A 20,839-nucleotide genomic window follows, 5' to 3' on the forward strand; every position below is an offset into this window, starting at 1 on the left:
AAATGTCATGATTAGCATTATGGGGTGTGTCCTATTACAAACTGTACATGGCCAATAGTCATTTCTCAGTGCACATAGTAACACAACTACAAAATATCTTTCAGTTCTATCCAAACAATGATGACAGTAGATTAGAAAAGTACTGATGAGGTTTGGAAAAATGAAAGTCTTAAGATTTCATGGAGCTCTTTTTGACTTAGTGGTGTAACATGGAGAGGTGGGTGCACTTGTTAAACAAGTTCTGCAAAGCAGCCTGACACATGTAGAAGTTTTATTAAATAAACCATAGCAAGAAAAACGTAACGCTGCAAAAGCAATAAAACACCAATCTACTACATTATCTCACACAGTGAGGATTGTTAGCATCCAACTAATCTGAGCTTTCAAGTCAGTTTATTGTAGCCTAATAACAGCCATCAATATCATTACTTTGTCTGAAGGGGCTTCACAATCTGTTTCTTTATTTCCCAATTTGTTTCAGACAATTCTCTGTAAACCCTGTGGATGTTCCATGGAAATCCCAGTAGATTTACAGTTTCTAAAATACTTACCAACCATTTCATGTTCAAAATCACTTAAATTTCCTTTCTCACTGTTCTGATGCTCAGTTTGAACTTCATCAGATCATATTATTTTTACTGCAGTTTCACTTTCACTACTGACTTTCACAGGGACTCACCAACATAAACACGATGGAGGTTCTGTTTCTGCTCTTCTTTCTTTCAAGCGCACAATCAGGTAAGAATTTTTTTTCGATTTGTTGCTTGTACAATGAGTATAGAGTATACAAGTTATTATATCATTCTATAAAGCAGTAATATCTATTATAATATCCATAGTAACAAAGTGGTTCTTATCTCTGAGTCTGCAAATTCAGCTATACGTTAAAATGTTGTTATGAGAAATTTTAGGATCCTATCTAATTCTATGGTTCCAATGTGTTCACAGAAAAGTGAGTTATGCTAACTGAGAATTTCTAGTGTTTCTGGAACTCCATCAGAGCACCCAGTAGTAATGTAATGTAAGGACATGCAAACGTAACACTAAGGTAATAACAATGTACACTGGACTAGTAAAAATGTCCATCATCCAAAAGGAGTGTATGAAAAAGTTATGGCAAAATAATGTAAATTATATCAGTGTAAAAGTTTGTGTCCCCTGGAATAAATTAGTTCACTTTTAAAATGACGTTACATATGTGGGCCAAACCAAGCATGATCGTAAACTGAGAATAGCTGAACATAAATTAGCGATGCGAATGCACATTTAAATTATATAGATTAAACACTGATCCATGAAGTGATGCTGTAAAACAGTAACTGGGAAACTAAACATGTTCTCTGTATTTAAAGGTAAATTGTGTAACTATTTTTCAAATAGATCAATTTTGGATATTTATTATGAATTTTCCTTGTAGTTGCTACTTGTTTTCAATCGCAAATATTTGCTTGCATTTGTTTTGTTTGTTTGTAATAATTTTATTGATTTTATTTAGAACAAATGTGAAATGTAGTGTTGTTGGAAATGATTAAATCATGGAATAAATGTGATAAACACCAGTGTTAATGTTTTTAGAAAAAACATGTATTGTTTTTATATTCTATGAGTCCTTGTGACTGACAGCGCTCATCTTATCAGTCCCCAACGAGGGGTTTGCACCTTCCAATATTATTTCCAATTACTGAAAGAAAACAAGGTTTGATAAAATAGGCACTGTGTTCAACTTAAATTACAGCCATTTTGTGCAAAATGCCCAACTTTACCTTTTCTTTAGTTCAGGTTCAGAGGGTCTCCCTCCTCTAATGTTGCGATCTGTCGTTTCCTGGTTTAGGATTGAAGTTGATTGTGATCGAATATCAAATTGTTATGACTTTTAACAATTAAGATGAAGGAGTTATTTGCAGTTCTGTTCTTTCTTTTCTGTCTTGATGTATCTCCAGGTGAAATCCTATGATTTCCTTTTAAACCATTTTCATTTTCTGTAGCAACAGTTAAAATTATTTGACTAAACATGACTTGGCCTAAAAACTTAATTACAATTGTAAAATATTATTTTTTTAGCCAAAAGTGTCTTAAAACATATAGAATATGTATGTTTATGTCCATTCGGTGCCCAAAACCTATTTTTCTCCACAGTGAAACATTCCCTGAAGTTTTTCTTCATCGGATCGTCTGGAGTTACAAACATCCCAGCATTTTTGAGTGTGGTGAAGATTGATGAAATTGAGGTGGTGCACTTTGACAGCAACGTCAAGAAAGCAGAACCCAAACAGGAGTGGATGGATTTCTTCATTCAGTTTCCAGAGGAGAAACAGTTCTACATTTTGGAATGTTTGCATAGTTCTAAATTCTTCATTAATGCCATTGATGTTCTGACAAAGTGCTGCATCCAAACTGAAGGTACATGTTTTTGAAGTTTTCACCTTTAAAGTGTATCACAGCACATACACAGATACAAACACTCATATTGTTTGTTGCGTGTGCATGTAAACATAATCTTACACTGTTTAACCAATTGTGGCACAATATTTGACTAATGCAGTACCAACACTGTTACTGTGGTCATTAATGTATATCTGTACTGCATACGTTGGTACTACATATGATAACATGTACCAAATTAATCATGTTTAGTAATTTTTAATCAGAATATTCCATTTCTGACTCAGTGTGTCAGGATGGAATGAATGTGTGTAATAAGTATGAAATGCAACCACTCATAATAGCTGACTGTGCTGAATTCTCATGTCGATTTACTCCTGTCTCTGTCTCTCAGGTGTTCACACCTTCCAGAGGATGTATGGCTGTGAATGGGACGATGAGAGTAAAGAGTTGAAAGATTTTGATCAGTATAGTTACGATGGAGAAAACGTTACACAGGGAAACACTGTCCAACATGAGTGGGACAAAATTAGAATAGAACACATGAAGCATTATGTCTACAAGTGTCCTTACTGGCTGGAGAAGTTTTTGAACTATGGGAAGAGCTTTCTTCAGAGAACAGGTAGAATCACTTGGTGTGATGCAGTTTTATGGAAACATTATATTATTAGTATGATGCTTCTGTTCATAATGTGCAGTAACATTACCCTGAATATGCATAGTATAAAGAATCAGTGCACAGACAATGTGATGACATCACACCGTGAACAGCTGGAGTCTGTGTTCTGACAAAACAAATTATATGCAGGTAACCCACTCAAACCACCTCAGCTGTCAGAGGTAAACAGATTTTATACCTCATAAGATTTTCGCCACGTCCCCCAACAGTTAACACGTTGTGATGTAACTTCATATTATCTATTGATTTACACTATGTTACATTTATAAAAAACTTTTTTTTTCATTATCTTTCTCCAGTTCGTCCCTCAGTGTCTCTCCTCCAGAACTCTCTGTCCTCTCCAATCAGCTGCCATGCTACAGGTTTCTACCCTGACAGAGCCACAATGTTCTGGAGGAAAGATGGACAGGAGCTTCATGAGGACGTGGACCATGGAGAGATCCTCCCCAACCATGATGGAACCTTCCAGATGACAGTTGACCTGAAATGTCAATCACTCTTGGATGAAGACTGGTGGAGATACGACTGTGTGTTTCAGTTCTCTGATGTTAAGGACGCCATCATCACCAGACTGGACAAAGCAGTGATCAGAACCAACACAGGTAAGAGGAACTGTTTGTATGCTTGTGTGAGTTTAGCTTTTTATCAGAACCCACTTGGCTAAGTTACATCACACATTTGGTTAAAAATAGAAAGATTGACTATAAGAAAGACTATGAATCAGTGACTCACACATTGATCCTGGAATGCTTGGAACTCTACAAGATCAACACGATCCTGATGTTTGATGAAGAGCCTTCATCGAGAACTCATTGGGGAAGTGGAAAACAACCCTAGAGACGATCGGTATGTCATTCAGACTGGATAAGTGTGGTCAGTTTGTAAAAGGGAGAGGAAAAGTAGTCAGAACTGAGGGCGTTGTACAACCAGTAGGCAAGATAGCAGAAGTTGAGGACAGCTACAAGTACCTTGAAATCCCACAGGCAAATGTTAAGCATGAAGAGGCCACAAGGAAAGCAGCTACTACCAAGCACCTACAAGGAGTAAGGTCCTCGAGACATCGAGACAGAACAGTACTGCAGTACTGATCTTGTGGGACTTCCAGATACAGATTGACAAACTGGTAACTAACCAGACATAGTATTTGTGGGCAAACAGAAGAACAAGGCCAAGGTGGAAGATGTTGCTATCCCAAGCGATAGCAACATCAGGAAGAAGGAACACAAGAAGTTCTAGAAATGCCAAGGGCTGAAAAGATGTGGAAGGTGAAGGTACAATTGGTCCACGTGGTAACAGGAACACTGGGGGCTGTGACCCCCAAACTGGGAGAGGGGCTCCAGCACATTCCAGGAAAAACCTCTAAGATCTCTGTCCAGAAGTGTGCAGTCCTGAGATACTGCACAGGACCCTCAAGCTCCCAGGCCTTTGGCAGATGTGTGTGTGTGTGTGTGTGTGTATGTATATATATATATATATATATATATATATATATATTTGTATTCATCTTTGTTCTGCTTTTCTTCTAGATTACGCCATATGTACTAATCCTGAAATTAAAAACACCATCATTGTTACAGCGATCACCATTATTGCTCTGCTCTTAATTGAACTTGGATTACTTGTCTACAAAACTATGACAGGTGAGAGTACAAAGAAAAAATATGTATTTATTTGACATTTATTTGACACAAGTCTTTTTGTTTTACTATTGAAATTTGTTCTTTGATTGAGATGAAGTAAAACAAACTCTCATCTCTAGTGCATCACAAGACAGTATAATGTAAGGCTCAGATGATGCTAATATTAGTCTGGTTATGAAGCAGAGTCAGAATAATTCACCAAGTAGCAAGTACAAGGACGTTTACAGCAAAAGTGAACATATAGCAAGAGGCATAATTTAATGTCAACAGTATAGACGTACAGTATAGAGGTTTTCCTCTATACTTCACACATTACACTGAATTTAGCCAAAGTAAAGTGGACTTAGTGTAACGGACCTTGTATCTGAGGGCTGTATGCAGATATATGTTACAATACCTGTAAACAACAGTAAAATTATGAGACGGACGACATTGGTCTGTTTTCTTCCCCTGCTTCAGCCAGACTTTATTACTCAAATCTACAATGACATTTAAATGCACCTTAACTGTAGTTCTCCAACCAAAATGTCCCATGCAAGTCTCTTACAACTCATTTTCAAAGAAAAATCTAAAATCTAATCACAATTATTGTGCCTTAAGTACTTCCCTCAGAAAGAAGAAAAGAAAATAAATAAGAAAATAAATTTTTATCATTCTGCTGTTTTACAAGCTTGACATCTGCACCATTAAGTACAAATATGTTACCAAATGCATTATCTGCTGGGCTACTGAGCTTATTTAATACTGTTAGCGAGCAGCAGAATTCCCTGAAGCAAAGTAGTGAATCTAGCGAAGACATAATGTTCCTCAAAAACTCATTTAAACCGGTTTACACTCTACGCAAACAAACCCAAATCAATGGAATAAACTTATAACATTCAGCAAACAGGTGATAACATAGCAGGAGCCAGGTGCTAACACAGGTGTTTGGTAGGCTAAGCTAAGCTAGCTTCCTTAGCTTTAGCATACTGTTCACATCATGTTCCAAACAAATAAAAATATAATATATACATTCTTGTACACAGAAATAATTTCAGACACACATTTGTGTCTTTATTTGTATTGTTACTGACCTGTAAACAACAGTAAAATTATGAGACGGACGACGTTGGTGTGTTTTCTTCCCCTGCTTCAGCCAGACTGAAGTAGAGAGCGAGCTGCAGGCCACTATGAACGTCTCAGCTGGGTGACGAGCCCCCCTGTGGCAGGAAGTGTGTACTACCTCTCCAAACAGATATTCAAATAAAGGACATCTTTAATTTGTTTCTTCATTTATATATGCATACAACGTCACCACATGGTGCTGTGCATCACATTAGCCAAAGATGCTAATAGTGGTAAATATCACATCAGACATCAGCATGTTATCAGCATGTGCGTGTGCTCATGTCAGCACTGTTCCTCTTAGAGCCTCACAGATCCATTAGCAGGTCTCTTTAGACTGTTAGTCTGGTTTATACTGAATAGTATTTATTATACAGCATATCATAATGCAAACTCATATTTTTATAAAACTATAGCAATTGCAGTATCCATGCTACTTCGTCTTTATGACCTTCTTTTTAAATTAATGTTTGTGTGAACTGTGTGAAGATTTAAGTAGTGAATAATAATATGAATGATAATAAATAATAATACACATAAGTTGTAACTTACCTTTCATAACTTGCAAGTTATTCAATTAAAATATCAAAGAAATCATTGCAAGTTGAGCCACAGTGTCTCTATTGACTCATGACTAGTCAACCACAAGATTGGAAAGGAAGTAAATGTTAAATTGAACCGTTGCATTACAGCAGACATTTCAAAGACAGAAAAGTTTCTGCCCACTGAGCTTGCAGGGACGGTATGTTACTGGCTATAATGTTAAATAGGTTCTGTATGTGCAAAGGAAGCATCACTCATCTCTTTCTTAGCAAAACTAATATTCACACCAGGAGTCCCACACATATGTTTGCATGGTTTAATAATTTTTACACTTGTTCATTAGGTAAATTGTACCATTGTCTGAGCTGATATTAATTTGCACTGTCAAGACGCAGAATTGCCATCTATGCTTTGATTTCTTTGCATGTGTGGATTGCATGAGTTGTTACCAAGATCTAGTGAACATTTCATGTCAATAGCACCTTTAGAAATATAGTTATTTGGAAAAACGCTGACGTATCTAATAAATATTTTACCCGCTGTTTGTTTTCTCCTAAACTGTTTTGTTTGAACAGGTAACTTGAGATCCTACATGCCCATTCTTCTTCCTGTCATCCTCTTGGGTTTTCATGGATTCCTATTTTATAAACTGAAGAACGGTGAGAGACTGAAATTCAGACCAAAACGATTAAGATAAATGTAAACAGGCTGTTAGGTCTCAGTTCTACTCATTCCACATAATCAAGAATTTCCTTCTATTTCAGTGGGTTGAAGTTTCTCAAACATAGATGATCATTTACACCTGTGATGTCTTTGTCTTCTTTTTTCAGTTTTTTACCTCATCCTTTCAACTCGTAAGAAAAACTCACACTTTGTCCACACACAAATACACATATATGCAATCATGCTATTGTGTACAATATTATTTTTGTCTGTTAGTTTCAAGTAATGATTCTTTCTCTTTCTTTAGGTGATTTGTTGAAATGGAGAAGGCTTTTACCTAGAAAAGGATAGACATTCTAAACAAAATATAATCACAAGATTGTATTAGCAGACACAGTGCTGCAGAGATCGATTCCTGACTGACCTTTAACCTTTCTCCCAGACGAAGGAGAGTGGACACCCTCCTTTCTCAGAATGTGTCTTGGGTGGCTGTTGCTCAGTTGGTAGAGCAGTTGTCCATAAACCAGAGGGAAGAACACAACTCAAGTTATCACAGCAACACAAATTCTCACAACCCAAAACAATATACATAAATACATAATGTAGGCCAAGTACAAAATTAATTATCTTATAACTTACAGTTTTATAGTTTCTCTAAAGTGCATTCAGAGCTTCACTGTCTGTGCAGTATTTTACACATGCTGCACCTACATGTACCTGTTTGTGGAGTAAATATTTGAAGGACTATAAGGATGCAGGTGGCAGGGCCCTTTAACTGATAGTCTGCATGGTTTCACATCTATGGCCAAGCAGAGCAGGCTACAGAAGGTCGTCAACACCAAAGTGTTTCTGATTTGTTTTTCAGCTTTTATGTTTATTACTTAACACAGTATTTAGAGTTACATTCAGTAAAGTTTGTGTGTGTGTTAATGTTCTTGTAAATGTTGGAGTAGTGTTATTAAATATTTTGAATTCCAAGCTGTTTTAACTACTGGCAGTTTATTTGTGACGTCCTCGTTGCTCCTGTAAATTGGAAATTATTAAGAAGATACAGCAGATCATTGGGGGCGGGTGTAGCTCAGTGGGTAAGGCAGTCGTCCACGGACCACAATGATCCGCTGTGGCGACCCTGAACTCATGGGATAAGCTGAAAGGACAAAGAACAATGAAAAAGAAGATATGGATCATTATTGAGGTTTGGCAGCTTGTAAATATTCATCGTACTGACTTAGTTTTCTACTTTTACTATGGGAATGAGCAGGCCTACATTTCCCTCATGTTTCTGCACCAGTTGCCTGTTGGCAAGTTGATCGCTGGAAGATAAATTTAATGCCAGCTATTATATCAATTGTTTGGCTACTGGCACCAAAATTCGTAACTTTTAGTTCTGATTGTGAACTAGGTGCTGTTCTTCAAAGAGTATGAATGTGTAATTCTGTTTCATTCAGACATATTAGGCAAAAAGTTGTTTAATAACTTTATCCAAATCATCCTAAATGGTGATCAGTTGACTTCTCTCCACCTCTACCACCTCCCTGGCTTTAATCATCTGGCTTCTCCCACAGTTTCGTTGATATGCTGACGACACACAGCTCTTCCCTTCCATCATGCATTTTGACATGTATTTCTGACATTTTACTGGATAAGAGAAAGAGAGAGAGACATCTTCAATGGAGCCTCTGCAAGACAGGAGTTTGGCTTGATTAAATATTATATTGAATTTGATATACACAAAGGTGGTGGTTAATGAGTCCTTTTCACTGACAGGTCTTATCCTTATTTATCAAACATGAAAAAGATGTCACGTGAAATGTGTTATTCACATACTGGTTCATGTAGAAATATTAGAGTAAAGATCTGAAAGTGCACTGGAACTTTTGTTATTAAATATAAACACACACAAACAAACAGACCCAACAGATTAAGATGCTACAAAAATTGTTGAGACTCTTGGCAACGATCATCTGTAATAAAGATTTGAGGAAGAAAGGGATGTTGCACACTCCTGGAGCTTCCAGTAAAGCTTCAGACATTATAAAACATAAAGAAAATATACCAGAAGCAAATCCATATGGATTAGTGTTTATTAAATTGGTAGAAATAACTCATAGATCCAGTCAATTCGGTGTCTATAATGCAGCTGAAGAAAACGTGTTGCTTAACGAGGGGTTTGCACCTTCCAATATTTATTACTGAAAAAAAAGGTTTGCTAAAATATGCATTGTGTTAAACTTATATTGTTTTTTTTTCACTAAGAGTCATTTTGAAATAATGAACAATATGATGGAACCACTCATAATAGCTGACTTAGCTGAATTCTCATTTCAATTTACTTCTGCCTCTGTCTCTCAGGTGTTCACACCTTCCAGAGGATGTATGGCTGTGAATGGGACGATGAGAGTAAAGAGTTGAAAGATTTTTATCAGTATAGTTACGATGGAGAAAACGTTACACAGGGAACATCAGGACAGTTGAGCCAGTGGACATATCCTGACCTAAGCAGATACAGTGTAGGTATAAACACAAAGCAAGCTGCTGAGAATCTGCTATTTGCTTGGGCTAATGTAGGATCTGAAGACAGCTCACAGCTACATCAGCTCAGGAACAGAGGAAGGTTAGTAGATTATTGAAGGTACAGCCTGAGGCTCAACATATGAACATTTAATATAAACAACCAGTAGTTTTACTGTGTCATTATCTACCAGTTTTCTGATGCTTCACTTTGCAATAAAGCTCTTATATATGATAATAAAAATATCTTCTTTTCTACAGTACCTCCACGTGTATGTGACTGTAGTAGTTGTAATTATATAATACTTCCTGTGGAGGAAGGGAAAATTACAATCTGACCTAAGACGGTTGAACTGCAGCTTACTGTAATGTAAAGATGATTTCTCTGCTCATGTTAAATTTTGCCTTAAGGTGGAGAAAAGACAGCTGGACCTGATCCCAGGACACAAGTGCTCTAACAGTTTCATATAAAAATATAGATATATATTTTATTTTATAGATTTTTTTGCACTTGTTTGATTTGCAGCACTGGATATTTATACACTGAGGACCTGTGGTCTTCATTTTACGGACCTGCAGACACACACGCCAACTGAGTGTGTGTGTAAGTGAGCAGATAAAGTGGGTGTGTCTCTGTTCACATGGATTAAAATGTCATGATTAGCATTATGGGGTGTGTCCTATTACAAACTGTACATGGCCAATAGTCATTTCTCAGTGTACATAGTAACACAACTACAAAATATCTTTCAGTTCTATCTAAACAATAATGACAGTAGATTAGAAAAGTACTGATGAGGTTTAGAAAAATGAAAGTCTTTAGATTTCATGGAGCTCTTTTTGACTTTGTGGTGTAACATGGAGAGGTGGGTGCACTTGTTAAACAAGCAGCCTGACACATGTAGAAGTTTTATTAAATAAACCATAGCAAGAAAAACGTAACGCTGCAAAAGCAATAAAACACCAATCTACTACATTATCTCACACAGTGAAGATTGTTAGCATCCAACTAATCTGAGCAGTCAACTCAGTTTATTGTAGCCTAATAACAGCCATCAATATCATTACTTTGTCTGAAGGGGCTTCACAATCTGTTTCTTTATTTCCCAATTTGTTTCAGACAATTCTCTGTAAACCCTGTGGATGGTCCATGAATATCCCAGTAGATTTACAATTTCTAAAATACTTACCAACCATTTCATGTTCAAAATCACTTAAATTTCCTTTCTCACTGTTCTGATGCTCAGTTTGAATTTCATCAGATCATAATATTTTTACTGCAGTTTCACTTTCACTCCTGACTTTCACAGGGACTCACCAACATAAACACGATTGAGGTTCTGTTTCTGCTCTTCTTTCTTTCAAGCGCACAATCAGGTAAGAATTTTTATTTCAAACGTTTTATTGTTTAAATCGACTTGTTGCTTGTACAATGAGTATAGAGTATACAAGTTATTATATCATTCTACACATTAGTAATATCCATTATAATATCCATAGTAACAAAGTGGTTCTTATCTTTGAGTCGGCAAATTCAGCTATAGGTTAAAATGTTGTTATGAGAAATTTTAGGATCCTATCTAATTCTATGGTTCCAATGTGTTCACAGAAAACTAAGTTATGCTAATTATGCACTAATTTCTAGTGTTTCTGGAACTCCATCAGAGCACCCAGGAGGTTTTGTTGCGCATCTTACGCAGTAGTTACGGGGCAAGTAATTACTGCGTAAGATGCGCAATTACTATACGTAATTAGGCGCTTTAATCCTTCAATGTTATTAAGACATATTTTAATTATATTTCAGCGAAGTGTTAAATAATACACTTTCATTAACTATCTGAAAAGTGAAGCTCTATTGCATTTCGCTGTGTGAAACGATCCCTGATCCTGTCCACATTCAATTTGCCTGCTCGTTGTACACTTACCGTAAGTACTATAGACAATGCGCAACAAGAGGCAGCTGGTTTGTCAGGAGTTTTGCTGGACCCCACAGTTGGCACCAGGACTGTAGCCAGCACTGAAGTCACTAACAGCAGTGTAAAGTTATCTTATATAATAATATCTATGCTGTTACTTTACTGTTTACCAGCAGATGTTAAAATGTAAGGACATGCAACCGTAACACTAAGGTAATAACAATGTACACTGAACTAGTAAAAATGTCCATCATCTAAAGTAACACAAATGCAAAAGGAGTGTATAAAAAAGTTATGGCAAAATAATGTAAATTATATCAGTGTAAAAGTTTGTGTCCCTTTGAATAAATTACTTCATATTTAAAATGACGTTACATATTCGGGCCAAACCAAGCATGATCGTAAACTGAGAATAGCTGAACATAAATGAGCGATGCGAATGCACATTTAAATTATATAGATTAAACACATGGATCAGCTTCTACTGATCCACTGAACCATGAAGTGATGCTGTAAAACAGCAACTGGGAAACTAAACATGTTTTCTGTATTTACAGGTAAATTTTTTGTGTAGAGGGAAAGATTTAGCTGTTTTTTTCAAATAGATCAATTTTGGATATTATTTATGAATTTTCCTTGTACTTGCTACTTGTTTTCAATTCCAAATGTTTGCTTGCATTTGTTTTGTTTGTTTGTAATAGTTTTATTGATTGTATTTAGAACAAATGTGAAATGTAGTGTTGTTGGAAATGATTAAATCATGGAATAAATGTGATAAACACCAGTGGTAATGTTTTTAGAAAATAATTATATTATTTTTATATTCTATGAGTCCTTGTGACTGACAGCTCTCATCCATTTTCATTTTCTGTATACAGTTACAATTATTTGACTAAACATTAATTGGCCTAAAAACTTTCACATTCCAATTGTAATATATTATTATTTTGTCCATCCGGAGCCCAAAACCTATTTTTCTCCACAGTGAAACATTCCCTGAAGTTTTTCTTCACCGGATCGTCTGGAGTTACAAACATCCCAGCATTTTTGAGTGTGGTGAAGATTGATGAAATTGAGGTGGTGCACTTTGACAGCAACGTCAAGAAAGCAGAACCCAAACAGGAGTGGATGGATTTCTTCATTCAGTTTCCAGGGGACAAACAGTTCTACACTGTGGAATGTTTGCATAGTTCTAAATTCTTCATTAATGCCATTGATGTTCTGACAAAGTGCTGCATCCAAACTGAAGGTACATGTTTTTGAAGTTTTCATCTTTAAAGTGTATCACAGCACATACACAGATACAAACACTCATATTGTTTGTTGCGTGTGCATGTAAACATAATCTTACACTGTTTAACCAATTGTGGCACAATATTTGACTAATGCAGTACCAACACTGTTACTGTGGTCATTAATGTATATCTGTACTGCATACGTTGGTACTACATATGATAACATGTACCAAATTAATCATGTTTAGTAATTTTTAATCAGAATATTCCATTTCTGACTCAGTGTGTCAGGATGGAATGAATGTGTGTAATAAGTATGAAATGCAACCACTCATAATAGCTGACTGTGCTGAATTCTCATGTCGATTTACTCCTGTCTCTGTCTCTCAGGTGTTCACACCTTCCAGAGGATGTATGGCTGTGAATGGGACGATGAGAGTAAAGAGTTGAAAGATTTTGATCAGTATAGTTACGATGGAGAAAACGTTACACAGGGAAACACTGTCCAACATGAGTTGGACAAAATTAGAATAGAAGACATGAAGCATTATGTCTACAAGTGTCCTTACTGGCTGGAGAAGTTTTTGAACTATGGGAAGAGCTTTCTTCAGAGAACAGGTAGAATCACTTGGTGTGATGCAGTTTTATGGAAACATTATATTATTAGTATGATGCTTCTGTTCATAATGTGCAGTAACATTACCCTGAATATGCATAGTATAAAGAATCAGTGCACAGACAATGTGATGACATCACACCGTGAACAGCTGGAGTCTGTGTTCTGACAAAACAAATTATATGCAGGTAACCCACTCAAACCACCTCAGCTGTCAGAGGTAAACAGACTTTATACCTCCTAAGATTTTTGCCACGTCCCCCAACAGTTAACACGTTGTGATGTAACTTCATATTATCTATTGAGTTACACTATGTTACATTTATAAAAAACTTTTTTTTCATTATCTTTCTCCAGGTCCTCCCTCAGTGTCTCTCCTCCAGAACTCTCCAATCAGCTGCCATGCTACAGGTTTCTACCCTGACAGAGCCACAATGTTCTGGAGGAAAGATGGACAGGAGCTTCATGAGGACGTGGACCATGGAGAGATCCTCCCCAACCATGATGGAACCTTCCAGATGACAGTTGACCTGAAATGTCAATCACTCTTGGATGAAGACTGGTGGAGATACGACTGTGTGTTTCAGTTCTCTGATGTTAAGGACGCCATCATCACCAGACTGGACAAATCAGTGATCAGAACCAACACAGGTAAGAGGAACTGTTTGTATGCTTGTGTGAGTTTAGCTTTTTATCAGAACCCACTTGGCTAAGTTACATCACACATTTGGTTAAAAATAGAAAGATTGACTATAAGAAAGACTATGAATCAATGACTCAGACATTGATCCTGGAATGCTTGGAACTCTACAAGATCAACACGATCCTGATGTTTGATGAAGAGCCTTCATCGAGAACTCATTGGGGAAGTGGAAAACAACCCTAGAGACGATCGGTATGTCATTCAGACTGGATAAGTGTGGTCAGTTTGTAAAAGGGAGAGGAAAAGTAGTCAGAACTGAGGGCGTTGTACAACCAGTAGGCAAGATAGCAGAAGTTGAGGACAGCTACAAGTACCTTGAAATCCCACAGGCAAATGTTAAGCATGAAGAGGCCACAAGGAAAGCAGCTACTACCAAGCACCTACAAGGAGTAAGGTCCTCGAGACATCGAGACAGAACAGTACTGCAAATAACTCCTTCATCATAATCTTTAAAAGTCATAAAGTCATGAGATTTCAGCTGAATGGGAAGAACAAAGTATGGACAATGCATGGAGGCTTTCACCCCAAATCCAGCATCCTGAGACTGTACACTAATCAAAAGGAAGGAGGCAGAGGCTTAGTGAACATCAGAGCCACTATCAATTAAATTCAATTCAACTTTATTTATATAGCGCAACTTTACAACACAGGCATCTCAAGGCACTTTACAGAATGAAGTCCAGACTATACAAGCATGTAAAGGCAACCCAACAAATCCCCGTTGAACAAGCCCTTGGCAACAGTAGAGAGGAAAAACTCCCTTTAATGGAACAAACCTCCAGTAGAACCAGGCTCAGGGTGGGCGGCCATCTGCCTTGACCGGTTGGGGTGAATGGATTAAACAACCAAAATCCAGAAATCAGAGAAGCAATGGAAAGAAGAGCAGGAATCCTCATGGAAGGACAAACCGCCATCAGATAGAAGAAGTGGCTAATATCAAAAAATCCTACCAGTGGCTGGATAAAGCTGGACTGAAAGACAGCACAGAGGCACTAATCCTGGCACCACAGGAGCAGGCTCTAAGTACAATATCAATAGAGGCCGCGGTCTACCATACCAGACAGAACTCTAGGTGCAGGCTGTGCAAAGACAATCCAGCACATAACAGTGGAGTGCAAGCTGCTAGCAGGCAGGGCACACATGGAACGTCACAACCCAGTGGCTGGCAAAGTGTACCGAAACATCTGTGCCGAGTACGGGCTGGAAGTCCTAAAGTCAAATTGGGACACACTTCCAAAGGTGGTTGAGAATGACAGAGATAAGATCTTGTGGGACTTCCAGTTACAGATTGACAAACTGGTAACTAACCAGACATAGTATTTGTGGGCAAACAGAAGAACAAGGCCGAGGTGGAAGATGTTGCTCTCCCAAGTGATAGCAACATCAGGAAGAAGGAACACAAGAAGCTCTAGAAATACCAAGTGCTGAAAAGACGTGAAAGGTGAAGGTACAATTGGTCTACGTGGTAACAGGAACACTGGGGGCTGTGACCCCCAAACTGGGAGAGGGGCTCCAGCACATTCCAGGAAAAACCTCTGAGATCTCTGTCCAGAAGTGTGCAGTCCTGAGATACTGCACAGGACCCTCAAGCTCCCAGGCCTCTGGCAGATGTGTGTGTGTGTATATATATATATATACGTATATATATATACGTATATATATATATATACGTATATATATATATATATATATATATATATATATGCACCTGTAAAAAACAAAGTATGACAACAGCATCACTGTTTTTTTAAACTATGTGGATTCATTTGTATTCATCTTTGTTCTGCTTTTCTTCTAGATTACGCCATATGTACTAATCCTGAAATTACCTACACCATCATTGTTACAGCGATCACCATTATTGCTCTGCTCTTAACTGAACTTGGATTACTTGTCTACAAAACTATGACAGGTGAGAGTACAAAGAAAAAATATGTATTTATTTGACATTTATTTGACACAAGTCTTTTTGTTTTACTATTGAAATTTGTTCTTTGATTGAGATGAAGTAAAACAAACTTTCTTCTCTAGTGCGTCAACGAACAGTATGTGACGTAAGACTCAGATGATGCTAATATTAGTATGGTTATGAAGCAGAGTCAGAATAATTCACCAAGTAGCAAGTACAAGGACGTTTACAGCATAAGTGAACATATAGCAAGAGGCACAATTTAATGTCAACAGTATAGACGTACAGTATATAGGTTTTCCTCTATACTTCACACATTACACTGAATTTAGCCAAAGTAAAGTGGACTTAGTGTAACGGACCTTGTATCTGAGGGCTGTATGCAGATATATGTTACAATACCTGTAAACAACAGTAAAATTATGAGACGGACGACATTGGTCTGTTTTCAGATTTTGCCAGATTTTATTACTCAAATCTACAATGACATTTAAATGCACCTTAACTGTAGTTCTCCAACCAAAATGTTCCATGCAAGTTTCTTACAACTCATGTTCAAAGAAAAATCTAAAATATAATCACAATTATTGTGCCTTAAGTACTTCCCTCAGAAATACAAAGAAAATAAATTTTTATCATTCTGCTGTTTTACAAGCTTGACATCTGCACCATTAAGTACAAATATGTTACCAAAGGCATTATCTGCTGGGCTACTGAGCTTATTTAATACTGTTAGCGAGCAGCAGAATTCCCTGAAGCAAAATAGTGAATCTAGCAAAGACATAATGTTCCTCAAAAACTCATTTAAACCAGTTTACACTCTACGCAAACAAACCCAAATCAATGACCTTCTTTTTAAATTTATGTTTGTGTGAACTGTGTGAAGATTTAAGTAGTGACTAATAATATGAATGATAATAAATAATAATGTGTTAACTAACAGTATATTTCTGACTTTACAGCGGATGAAGGAAAAGAACATAAGTTGTAACTTACCTTACATAACTTGCAAGTTATTCAATTAAAATATCAAAGAAATCATTGCAAGTTGAGCCACGGTGTCTGTATTGACTCATGACTAGTCAACCACAAGATTGGAAAGGAAGTAAATGTTAAATTGAACCGTTGCATTACAGCAGACATTTCAAAGACAGAAAAGTTTCTGCCCACTGAGCTTGCAGGGACGGTATGTTACTGGCTATAATGTTAAATAGGTTCTGTATGTGCAAAGGAAGCATCACTCATCTCTTTCTTAGCAAAACTAATATTCACACCAGGAGTCCCACACATATGTTTGCATGGTTTAATAATTTTTACATTTGTTCATTAGGTAAATTGTACCATTGTCTGAGCTGATATTAATTTGCACTGTCAAGACGCAGAATTGCCATCTATGCTTTGATTTCTTTGCATGTGTGTATTGCATGAGTTGTTACCAACATCTGGTGAACATTTCATGTCAATAGCACCATGCTATTGTGTACAATATTATTTTTGTCTGTTAGTTTCAAGTAATGATTCTTTCTCTTTCTTTAGGTGATTTGTTGAAATGGAGAAGGCTTTTACCTAGAAAAGGATAGACATCCTAAACAAAATATAATCACAAGATTGTATTAGCAGACACAGTGCTGCAGAGATCGATTCCTGACTGACCTTTAACCTTTCTCCCAGACGAAGGAGAGTGGACACCCTCCTTTCTCAGAATGTGTCTTGGGTGGCTGTTGCTCAGTTGGTAGAGCAGTTGTCCATGAACCAGAGGGAAGAACACAACTCAAGTTATCACAGCAACACAAATTCTCACAACCCAAAACAATATATATAAATACATAATGTAGGCCAAGTACAAAATAAATTATCTTATTACTTACAGTTTTATAGTTTCTCTAAAGTGCATTCAGAGCTTCACTGTCTGTGCAGTATTTTAAACATGCTGCACCTACATGTACCTGTTTGTGGAGTAAATATTTGAAGGACTATAAGGATGCAGGTGGCAGGGCCCTTTAACTGATAGTCTGCATGGTTTCACATCTATGGCCAAGCAGAGCAGGCTACAGAAGGTCGTCAACACCAAAGTGTTTCTGATTTGTTTTTCAGCTTTTATGTTTATTACTTAACACAGTATTTAGAGTTACATTCAGTAAACTTACATTCAGTAGACATTTCAAAGACAGAAAAGTTTCTGCCCACTGAGCTTGCAGGGACGGTATGTTACTGGCTATAATGTTAAATAGGTTCTGTATGTGCAAAGGAAGCATCACTCATCTCTTTCTTAGCAAAACTAATATTCACACCAGGAGTCCCACACATATGTTTGCATGGTTTAAAAAAAATTACACTTGTTCATTAGGTAAATTATACCATTGTCTCTCCTGGTTAAAAATCAATCATTATTTTTTTTTGTGGAACACATATTGGATGGACACCAGTAAAAATAACATAATGTTTATTTTTATGTTGCTTCCAGCAAAAGAAAACTGACTGTAGCACTGAGGTGATTATTTTTTAATCCTAAATTCTTCTCACTTGTATGTAGCCCCAAGAACTTTCAGCATCTGTGATATATTGTGAGAATGAACTAGATAAAGATCTGTATCAATGTATGTGTAGATATAGCAGGTAAAATAAGTACTGAATAATGTACCATTTAAATGTATTTCTAAAGGTGCTATTGACATGAAATGTTCACCAGATGTTGGTAACAACTCATGCAATCCACACATGTCCATAAATTAAGTCACGTGTAATAATGTGAAATGACACCAGGTAAAAGTATTGAACACACTTCCTGAAATTTATTTAATACTTGATGATGACAGCTTCAAGATGTCTCCTGTATGGAGAAACTAGTCGCATGCAGTGCTCAGGTTCTTTGTTCCACACAAACCGTCTTCAAATGTTGAAGGTTCCGTGGGCCTCTTCTATGAAATCTGTTCTTTAGTTCTTTCCATAGATTTTGAGTTGGATTCAAGTCAGGTGATTGGCTGGGCCTTTCATTGTTTTCTTTCTCTGAAAGTAACTGAGAGCTTCCTTGGCCTCGTGTTTGGGTTCATTATCTTGCTGAAATGTCCCCCCTCGTTTCAGCTTCATCATCCTGGTAGATGGCAGCAGATGGCTGTAGATTTTTTTCACTCATCTTTTCTGTAATTATATAAAGTTTGTCAAAGGCAACTTTTCATAAGCCATCAGTTGAGACTCAATGAGCTGATATTAATTTGCACTGACAAGACGCAGAATTGCTTTCTAATTACTGGTGTCTTGGCGTTCCATGTCTTCATGTGTTCAATATGTTTTCCTTATGTCATTTCACATCAATACACCTAATTTGTGGACATCTATGCTTTGATTTCTTTGCATGTGTGGATGCATGTGTTGTTACCAACATCTGGTGAACATTTCACGTCAATAGCATATTTTGAAATATAGTTATTTAGAAAAATGGTGACGCGTTCAATGGTTATTTTACCCGCTGCTTGTTTCTCTACTAAACTGTTTTGTTTAAACAGGTAACTTGAAATTCTACATGGTTATAGCCATTGTTATTCCTTTCATCCTCCTGGATGGATTTCTAATAGAGAAACTGAAGGAAGGTGAGAGACCAGAATTCAAGAACTGAATTATTATACCTTTCAATAGTATTTAGTAGAAAACCTTTTTTTTCCAGCAGTCACTGGCTTAAGACTAAAAGGTTTGAGGCTTGGATTCACAGCTAAAATGAATTAAAGTACAAAGTGTAACGTACACTATCAAGAAACTGTGTCTATAGCATAATGATGTAGGAAACAGGCTGTTAGAAAGAATTTCTTGATTATGTGGAATGAGTAGAACTGAGACCTATTTCAGTGGGTTGAAGTTTCTCAAACATAGATTAGCATTTACACCTGTGATGTCTTTGTCTTCTTTTTTCAGTTTTTTACCTCATCCTTTCGTCTCGTAAGAAAAACTCACACTTTATCCACACACAAATACACACATATATATATTTTACATATATATATAAAAAAAAAAAAAAAAAATCCTTTCTGCTCTCTTGCACTTGCATCTCGTGAACTGTGAACACATTTCTCATAGGACTTTGCTTTGATGTTTTCTCCTTGGCTTAGATTTTTGCTGCCTTGTACCTCACTTGTAAGTCGCTTTGGATAAAAGCGTCTGCTAAATGACTAAATGTAAATGTAAATGTAAATATATGCATTTATGCTATTGTGTATAATATTATTTTTGTCTGTTAGTTTTAAGTTTTAGGTGATTTGTTGAAATCGAAAAGGCTTTTACCTGGAAATGGATACCTGCCCTAAACAACATATAATCACAAGATTGTATTAGCAGACACAGTGCTGCAGAGATCGATTCCTGACTGACCTTTAACCTTGCTCCCAGAAGAAGGAGAGTGGACACCCTCCTTTCTCAGACCGTGTCTTGGGTGGCTGTTGCTCAGTTGGTAGAGCAGTTGTCCATGAACCAGAGGGAAGAACACAACTCAAGTTATCACAGCAACACAAATTCTCACAACCCAAAACAATATACATAAATACATAATGTAGGCCAAGCCCAAGATAAGTACAAAGCAAATTATCTTATTATTTGCAGTAAAAAACATAATGAGCCAGCATCCATATCAATGTGCAAACAATAAAAACAAAAAAACTTGTAAGAATATTACTAATATTGGAGTTTAGAGTTTTCGATCCATAACTGTTTGCACATGATAAACAGAATTCACCATAGACTGTTGCCTGGGAAATGTTTTTTATGTCATTGGCTTGCTGCTTTCCACCTCAGGGGTCGCCACAGTGAAATGTGCTCCACATGTTGATGTTTTTGGCATGACCACCCCAATCCAATGCTCTATCACTGAACCACCAGGCCCCCGTAGAATAAAAATGTAGTCTGTTGTTATATTAAACATTATAATTATCAACCCCAATTCAAAAAAGTTGG

The 20,839-nt window shown here is 36.8% G+C and overlaps 2 protein-coding genes across 12 annotated transcripts; both read left to right on the forward strand.

The window, feature by feature from the left end:
• The first annotated feature begins 271 nt into the window (after positions 1-271).
• On the forward strand, positions 272-19,872 carry LOC137100472 (major histocompatibility complex class I-related gene protein-like). Of its 5 annotated transcripts, none has more exons than XM_067478325.1 (8): positions 272-738; positions 2,137-2,400; positions 2,777-3,004; positions 3,361-3,663; positions 4,588-4,701; positions 6,924-7,007; positions 7,179-7,202; positions 7,319-8,173. In XM_067478325.1, the coding sequence occupies exons 1-8, from the start codon at positions 693-695 to the stop codon at positions 7,360-7,362; spliced, it is 1,107 nt and encodes a 368-aa protein (XP_067334426.1). In that variant the 5' UTR covers positions 272-692; the 3' UTR covers positions 7,363-8,173. The 5 variants fall into 5 exon arrangements, with proteins under 5 accessions (XP_067334426.1, XP_067334443.1, XP_067334449.1 ...); XM_067478317.1 differs by lacking the exon at positions 272-738 and adding an exon at positions 1,445-1,940; XM_067478333.1 differs by lacking the exons at positions 272-738; positions 7,179-7,202; positions 7,319-8,173 and adding exons at positions 1,441-1,940; positions 19,693-19,872 and having other exon boundaries at positions 6,924-7,063.
• Positions 10,255-20,750, forward strand: LOC137100970 (major histocompatibility complex class I-related gene protein-like). 7 transcript variants are annotated; one of them, XR_010910977.1, is made up of 9 exons: positions 10,269-10,899; positions 12,424-12,687; positions 13,064-13,291; positions 13,647-13,940; positions 15,791-15,904; positions 17,573-18,392; positions 19,405-19,488; positions 19,808-19,831; positions 20,131-20,750. XR_010910977.1 is itself a non-coding variant. In XM_067478735.1 (8 exons), exons 2-8 carry the CDS (start codon positions 12,567-12,569, stop codon positions 20,194-20,196), a joined length of 918 nt encoding a protein of 305 aa, XP_067334836.1. In that variant the 5' UTR covers positions 10,261-10,899; positions 12,424-12,566; the 3' UTR covers positions 20,197-20,750. The 7 variants fall into 7 exon arrangements, 6 of the variants coding, with proteins under 6 accessions (XP_067334829.1, XP_067334836.1, XP_067334844.1 ...); XM_067478735.1 differs by lacking the exon at positions 17,573-18,392 and having other exon boundaries at positions 10,261-10,899; positions 20,144-20,750; XM_067478743.1 differs by lacking the exon at positions 17,573-18,392 and having other exon boundaries at positions 10,262-10,899.
• Positions 20,751-20,839: the final 89 nt, after the last annotated feature.

Source organism: Channa argus, chromosome 1 (assembly GCF_033026475.1).
Source record: "Channa argus isolate prfri chromosome 1, Channa argus male v1.0, whole genome shotgun sequence".
Lineage (NCBI taxonomy): Eukaryota > Metazoa > Chordata > Actinopteri > Anabantiformes > Channidae > Channa > Channa argus.